The following is an 8,512-nucleotide window of genomic DNA, read 5'->3' as shown; positions in this document are numbered from 1 at the left end:
TGATTGTCCACAAGTTCCTTTTTCGTTCACCTTAGTAGTTTGTGTATATCATGGCTTAGCAAGAAGTAACCCCCATAGTGGCCATTTCAAGTTGTGAAGATGAGTACAAGGAAGCTTTTACAGTGAATACGGAGTGTGTATGGCTCAGACACCTTTTGGCAGATCTTGCTATTGGAGATCAGTCCCCCACCTCCATCTTCACTTACAGCTAGAGTTCATTAGCAATTGCGAGGAACCTAGTGTTTCATGCTCATTCATTGAGGTGCATTATCACACGAAGGATCTCTCATGAGAGAAGTTCGAAGCTTTTCACAAAGCTTTAAGCTTGTTGTCATTTGGAGATTGATCAAGCACATGATCCATGTACAAGTTCACATCATCACTAGAGAGGGTTTTGTAGCATTTATATGGTAGTGATATGTGGATGTAGGCTAATAATGGGATGGGGCTCTTTTTCCCTCTTTATGAGGTTTTTTCCCCTGAGCATATGTATGCACTCTTATGAGTATGTAAGTGACCCTATCATGTCACTTCACTTATACTTCACTCATCCTCATCAATCTACTTTGAATGTTGTCCTTCCATCTATCTCTCTTTCCTTGCTACATCTATGTCTGTGTCACTACATTGATCTCCACTCCAACACCTCATCTTCTCCTCAGTTGTGGAAGGGATATATGTTGCTCCCTACATCACAACAGATGAAAAACTTAGGACACATAACTACGGTTTAGGAAAAAAGCTCCTTGAGATGTTTTCTTGAAAACCCCATTCTTTGGCCATGGGATTAAATGTAGTAGGAGACTATGGTAACATTATAAACTGCAAGCAACCCCACGTTTTTGAGCTAAGCTCTATTGGAGTTTATGTTAACATCCAATAGAGCAGTGAGTTTCTTGAATTCTAGCATAGCTACAAAATCACCTAAGAAGATTTACGATTGTGAATATGTGTAGGCAAGGAAGGCTTGAGAACAAAGGTGATGAACACAAGATTGAAAGCACAAAGCAAAATTGTGAGAATGACATGAACCAAAGTGCAGTAAAGCACCAGACCATGATTGTGCAATTGAAGAAAAACACAGTTCGAGATGATAGGGTGTCTCAAAAAGTTTGAAAAAATCCCATCCCTTAATGAGGTGATTATATATGAAATGATCTTCCCACAACTCAAAGCATGCACAACACGTGGAATAAAATCCACGTCATATAGTGATGTGGTAGAAATGGAGTACAGTGACACTACATTTATAAATTTACCAAAATAAGGATTTAATTCAAATTTGTTCACTGCTTTTAGCAGCTTCACACCATCCAAAGTTGTAAGTTCAAATATGCATGTTCCAAACTTTGTCAATATTCAGTACGGCCCTATCACAAGTTAAGCTTTCTCTAGGGTGTGGTCCCATTCTAGAATTAAACATCAATATCAGCTTCTCCCACTTCAAATATTTTAAAGTTGGCATTCCTATACAGAGAAATCCTTTAACGCCATTGGATGGCATCAGTAGTTCAGATACTTTAGAGCCACTTCTCACCCAATGCCAATAATTGTCTCAACAATGAGACATCAATTTCTCTAGATAAAGTTGAGTAGAAACTACCACTCTGAAGCACAACAGAGACATGAAAAAGACTGGACCGCACAATAGGAGCTACTAAGAGCATAAGCCTAAGGTGCTACTTTTTCATAGTGTTCATTCTACATATAGTGGGCATTCTTAAAGTCAACAGTAGATATAATGGGCATTCTTAAAGTCAGCAGTAGATATAATGGGCATGTCACATGTGCCAAATATCAAAGGAAGTGTGAATACCACTTCTATTCAAAAAAAATTACACAACTCTTTGCTATTACTCGAAGCCTACAATCTCATAGTAACAGTCACATTCCAGGGATCTACTACTAATCTTTCCTTTGAAACAATATGGCCTAATAATGCCCGTTGCAAAAGCACATTTTTTTGGATTCAAGGTGTGAGCTTAGTCTTTTGGCACTTCTCTAGACATAGCATCAAATAGTTTAGATGCTCTAAGCGTTTGCCAAAAACATTGAAGTTATCAACGAACACTCCCATAAAGGTTGTAAGATAATCATAGAAAGTTTCCTACACCGTTCTCTCGAAAGTACTAGGAGCCTTCCTCAATCCAAATGTCATTACGCCAGAAGGAAATATTCCCCATTTTGTAAGAAAAGCTATTTTTTATCTCCGAGAGCCATCTTGACTTGATTGTAACTGTTGAAACCATCTAGAAATGAGTACATCTCATGTTTCAACTACTGCACCTAGGAGAGAATCTGTGAAGGGTAGCAAGAAAAGATCTAAATTTAGCTTTCTATAATCCACACAAACCTGCAACTTCTCATTTTTCTTAGGTAGAATCACAATCGGTGACACACGACTGGCCTCATCAAAAGTGGATAAATAAAGCCCATTACCTTCAATAATTTATCAATTTTCTTCTTTTACTTGCTTGGATAGTTTGGGTTCATTGTATCGCTACTGCAAGATCAAAACAACTTCTTCCTTGAGGTTAACCTTGTGCTTACAGAAAACTAGGATTCATGTCTATATAGTTCCAAGTAAACACATCTTTATATCATGATAACAGCTCTTGCATCTTCTGTCTCCACTCTACTGTAAGCTTGGCACTAATCCATACCATCCGTGGAGCTCATCGCATAGATTCATGTTTAAAAGTTTATCTTCCCTAAACTCCGCTGCTTCTTTTTGCATGTTCTTCTCATGGGCCTTTTTTGATTCGATCAGAGCTTCTATTACTTCTGGACCATCTACTGCTTTGGCTTCTTTCTCGGATCTTTTGATTTTGTCGAAACTAATTAAGGATAATTGGCTATGTGGACATGACTTTCGACTCATGCTGGGAGACAATATGGACAATATCTACATCAAATAGGGGAACCAAATTTAGATTTTCCTTTAAAATGTGTTCTTCCTCCACTCCTTCCAAGTTAGCTTAGGAATTGTTGGTAGATAAACCAACACCAAAGTTACAGATCAAATGTTAAACTACACATATTGTGATATCGATCATCCATATATTCAAAATAATGAACAAAGTACTAGACACAAAACATCATTGCGTATTGAATCAAAGAATTGATCACTAATCATGATTATTGATTATTGATCATCACTATAATTGAGCATTCAAATAAGTACTCTCATACACATAAGCACTTAACGCACAATACATATATCATTATAGTACCCAAAAACAAAGAGTCGCCTCTATTCAACATGTCTATTTGGAATGACTCTTGAGATCTTATTCCTAAGCTACCCCTAGACTAAGGTAATGATGATAAATTGATGAGCTGCATAATCCCAGAGTTAACAATCTATACAATCCATTCTAGGCAAGGGAGATTTGTTGTTGACAATAAACTTGTTAATACCCTTATAATCAGCACATATTCTTTTGGTTTATCTTTCTTGGTCCACTAATAAAATAGGTGCACCCCATGGTGACTTACTAGGCCGAGCATTCCCCATCTAGAGTTACTCTTGTAATTGTCTTGCAATTTCATTCTCCTTAGTCTGGCGTAACTTGTAAGGCTGCCTAAGCTGAGCCCCACGTAATAGCTCAATCCTATCATCTACACCCATTCTCGGAGGTAAACTAATAGAGTTCCTTTGGCAACACGTCTGAAAATTCAAATATAATCAAGACCTCTAGTTGTCTCTTCTGTATCTATAATATGTCTCGTTCATCCAATCCTCACACACAAATATCCTAAACAAGCAAGCATGATATTGGAACAACCCTCTTCATCTTCTTGCATACAAACCACCATATATGCCCCTCGTAACTTTCTTACATGCCACAAGTAACTTCTTTCTCGTCGTTAAAATCCCCCCTCAAACTACCACCTTCACTCCATACACTCTTGAATCCAATGCCCGTACATTGCTTCCCTACGACATATGGCTGCACGAAGATCATCAAATGGAATTCTTTGTCTATGTTCTATACCTTGGCCCAACAAGAGCAGAAGTTCTTGTTCAATGTAGTTAGAATCCCAAGTAAAGAATTGACATACTCTCTCTCTCTCTCTCTCTATATATATATATATATATATTCCTTTTTTTCTTTTCTTTTCTCCTATCTTCCTTCTCCCTCTAGCCAACTAAGACATCGCCTTATAGAGATGAGGATACATTTGATACGTTTACTTAAACAATTCTAGAGATAGAGAGAGAGAGGAGTTTAGTTTGATCACTCAAAGACCAAAGGTTTCTTTACGCGAAAATATGAGTGCGTTCACTAAAGTTCCAACCTATACCCTTTGTAGAGAGAGAAAAGAGGGGGGAGCCGATAATCCAAAGAGGTGGCACCCCGTCCACACGACCTTTCTCTCTCCTCTCTCGTTTCCCCTCCCCCCTCTTTTTATATTTTCTCTCTCTATCTCTTCGTTTTTTGTACTGCCATGCCGCCAAACAGAAAGCCTGTATCTGATTGTTACTACATAACATAGAATTCCTGTTCTTCAATTCCTCATCCATGGTCCCCTCAATTGCAGGTGCTTTCCAAATTGCGTGCGCGCTCGCGTGCGTGTGTGTTTCTGTGTGTGTGACAGAGAGAAAGAGAGGGAGGACACGCCGATTGCATTTAAAATTTCAATTCAATCTAAAAATCTCAATTATTAAAAAAATTGAACAGATAATTGACAAAAGCAATGGCAGACAACCCCAAGTGAGGAAAAGAGAGAGGCATTTCTCCACTATAAGGGCTAGAGAGAGAGAGAGAGAGAGAGAGAGAGAGAGAGAGAGAGAGAGAAGCCCTTTACAAACGCATTCCAAAAAAGCTTGAATAGATACATAAACTACAATATAGACCAATAGCTATGTTTTTTGTTTTTCGAGCCGGGGTCAGAGACAGAGCTACACGTGTCCTTGGAACAGTACCCAACATGTGGTTTTATGGTGCAGGCAGGTGGATCATCCCTAGTGAGAGATGGAGAACAAAGAGAACACTGACCCCCTCTCTGGTACCATCTTGCTGCCAGGTGGCCTCATCAAGATGGCCAAGGTGGGCCCCCACATCCCACCATCCCCAACTCAGCCACATGATGCTGACACAGTACAAGACTCTGCCCTTGACTTGCATGGCAAGCCTGCTTCCAAGTCCAAAACTGGCAACTGGAGAGCTTGCTTCCTAATCTTTGGTAATTTAATCGACCTTAAAACCCATTACCCCATTAAACACTCAAGCTTTTGCAGCTGATCATCGCACTCACACAGCTTCTAATTGCGAATGGCTTCCTGACCAATCATAAATGGATAGATTAAGCTGAGCAATGCCTACTAATCAGCTCAATTTTGTAATTTCTTTTAGGTTGTGAAGTTTGCGAAAGGGTGGCATTCTATGCAATCTCCTCAAACTTGGTGATTTATTTGACAACTGAGCTGCATGAAGGCATAGCTGAATCGGCAAAGAACGTCAACAACTGGACTGGCACAACCTTCCTAACCCCTCTCATTGGAGCTTTCCTGGCTGACACGTTCTTGGGTCGGTACTGGACGCTTGCCGTCTTCATATGTGGCTACTTTTTGGTGAGTTGTCACATGCATTGCACACAAAATCGGCTCAGCATCAACATTAATTGTTGGGGCAATCCTAACTCGTGCTTGCTTTTCCCATGCAGGCTCTTGTTTTTGTCACCATGGCCGTCTCCCTGCCTTCACTCAAGCCCCCTGCCTGTGAGAGGCTTCTTGACAACTCAATTTTTTGCCCTCCTGCATCAGCCACACAAGTCGGTTTCTTTTACTTTGCTCTTTACTTGATGGCATTGGGTGCCGGAGGCATCAAATCCAACGTCTCCTCTTTTGCTGGCGATCAGTTCGATGAGCTGGACCCAGTGGAGAGCAAGAGGAAGATGTCCTTCTTGAACTGGTGGTTTGTGAGCATTAGCTTCGGGACGATGCTGTCGGTGAGCCTATTGGTGTATGTGGAGGACAATCTCGGGTGGTCGTGTGGCTATGGAGCTGCGACAGTTGTGACAGGCATTACTGCAGCCCTCTTCTTCCTTGGTACCCCAGCTTACAGGCATCAGATGCCATCAGGAAGCCCCTTAACTAGAGTTGCTCAAGTTATTGTCGCCGCGGCACACAAATGGCGCGCACCTTTACCTGTCCAAGCTGAAGGGTTTCTGTATGAGGTGGAAGACGAGGACCCACTGTTTCCTAACAAAGCTAAGCTCCCTCACAGCAATGAGTTTGTGTAAGTAATCACACTGGGATAAAACCTTGAGATGCTAAGCGTTAGATGTTGCATCCCATTTGAAGAGTGTCTGTAGCATGAAAAAAACCAGCTTCTGATATAAATGATGCCATCCAAGACATAGTATGACTTTGTATGCAATAGAGTGTGGAAAAGGAAGCATCCGACCATGAAAGCCCCCCCTAAAATGAAACAAAAAAGTCTAAGTACGACATGAAAACGAAGACCAGGAGACCAGGAGAGTCTACTATGGTAACAGCTACCAATGAAACATGAGTTTAAAGAGTGGTCTTAGGCTATGTCTCTCTAAAGAAAGCAATGAAAAAACACATAAAGAGATGATGGGCAAACAAAGAACCCACATTTGATGAAGGTTGTAAACTCACAACACTTGGGTAAAGCAAAAGATTAAACACATAACCTTACTTTCTCATGCAGGTTCTTGGATAAGGCTGCAGTGATGCTGCCCAGTGACCAACGCAGTCACTCCACAAACAGGCCAAACCCATGGATATTGTGCCCCGTCACACAGGTTGAGGAGGTGAAGTTGCTCATAAGGATGCTGCCTATATGGGTGACCAATCTAGTGTTCTCAGCCGTTTTCGCCCAAGTGGGCACTCTTTTTTTGAGCCAGGGGACAACCATGGATAGGAACATGGGGCCCCATTTTGAGATACCAGCAGCTTCCTTCCCTCTCTTCATCACCCTCACCATATGCATTCTCCTGCCCCTATATGACAAGTACTTTGTGCCTTTTGCAAGGAGAATATCAGGCAATGAGAGGGGACTCACCATCTTACAGAGGATTGGCATAGGGCAGGTCATCTCCACACTCTCCATCGGTACCGCAGCATTGGTAGAGATGAAGAGGTTGAGAGTTGTCAGAGATCAAGGGTTGCTTGAGCACCCAAGGACCACAGTGCCCATGACCATATTCTGGCTCCTCCCACAATATGTCCTCACAGGGGTATGTGAAGTTTTCATCTCCGTAGGACAGCTTGAATTCTTCTACGACCAGGTGCCTGATTCGATGAGGAGCGTTGGGGCTGCCCTCTACTTGAGCACCATAGCCATTGGCAGCTTCATCAGCGGCCTCCTTGTCACCATAGTTTGTAAAGTCACTAGGACCAGTGAAAGCGAAGGCTGGATAGGAAACAATCTCAACAGAAGCCATTTGGACTACTTCTATTGGCTCCTCACAGCCATCAGCTCCTTGAATTGTGTCTTTTATGTGGTATGTGCGAAGTGGTATACATACAAGAATGTCAATGGATCGAGAAGCCCATCATCATCTTCATCATCATCCACATCATCGTCGTCATCATCATCAGATGAAGATAAGGGTATTATCAGTTGTGTTACACCTTTGGCAACCAAAATGCTTAGTTACAAGGAGCTTTAACCATAGCACAAACTGTGATGCTATAACAAGAAAACCTCCAACAATGATACCAGGCTAGATGCTACAAAGAAGAGCTTCTACATAGACATAAGATGAGATACCATCCAATAATGTCAATACAAGAAAGTGAATGGATCAAGAAGCTTATATTCATCACTGTTGTCATCACCGTCGGAGTCGCCATCATCAGATGAAGATAAGGGGATGATCAGGCTTCAACTAAGTCCCGACATGAGGTGGTACAAAATCATACAGTGCTAACATGGCAAACTAGAGAGAGAGATGGGCATGTCCCCTAATGGCAGCCTATGTGTACAAAATTCACACGCTGGTACAGGATACTGCAACCATGAAAAAGTGGAGAGGATGCACAGAACAAAGGAGGCCCTTACCATACACACTAGAGCAAGGACTACTGGGGGGTTTTGCAGCGTTACCCCATCTCATTTTTCCAGCCCATCACCATCATCAAGCCATGCACACTCCATGAGGGTTGCTGGAGTCCAACGCTGTTTCTGTTGAAAAGGCGAGCTTTCAATCGCCGCATGGAAGGCTGCAGGCAGGTAATACTAGCTAATTATATGCACACAAATGAGGTGGGCAGTTCCTGCTGTAACCCAAACCTTAATCATATGTGTAGAGTCTATATATATATTGTATGTCAATGTGAAAACCCATAACAATGTCCACTTCAAAGATGGAAATGAGATAGCCTAAATGCATGAGGTTTTCAATCATTGAGAAACATGTAAACCTAAAAATGGAAATTATGTCTCTGTTTGGATATATAAACTCTGCCATGTTTGGAATTTAACAACCCTTTTATCTATAAGCAAGGTTGATACTAAGGAAGAGCATGTCCGAT

The 8,512-nt window shown here is 41.5% G+C and overlaps 1 protein-coding gene across 1 annotated transcript; it reads left to right on the top strand.

Moving 5' to 3' along the window:
* Window positions 1-4,489: 4,489 nt before the first annotated feature.
* On the top strand, window positions 4,490-8,246 carry LOC147634552 (protein NRT1/ PTR FAMILY 8.2-like). Its single transcript, XM_086803642.1, has 5 exons — window positions 4,490-4,545; window positions 4,955-5,190; window positions 5,361-5,578; window positions 5,671-6,245; window positions 6,684-8,246. The coding sequence occupies exons 2-5, from the start codon at window positions 4,980-4,982 to the stop codon at window positions 7,645-7,647; spliced, it is 1,968 nt and encodes a 655-aa protein (XP_086659768.1). The 5' UTR covers window positions 4,490-4,545; window positions 4,955-4,979; the 3' UTR covers window positions 7,648-8,246.
* Window positions 8,247-8,512: the final 266 nt, after the last annotated feature.

This window comes from Cibotium barometz, chromosome 10, assembly GCF_041138505.1.
Source record: "Cibotium barometz isolate CiBa-2024 chromosome 10, ASM4113850v1, whole genome shotgun sequence".
NCBI lineage: Eukaryota > Viridiplantae > Streptophyta > Polypodiopsida > Cyatheales > Cibotiaceae > Cibotium > Cibotium barometz.
Note: the sequence above shows the minus strand (reverse complement) of the source record. Positions and strands in the feature narration are given on the sequence as shown.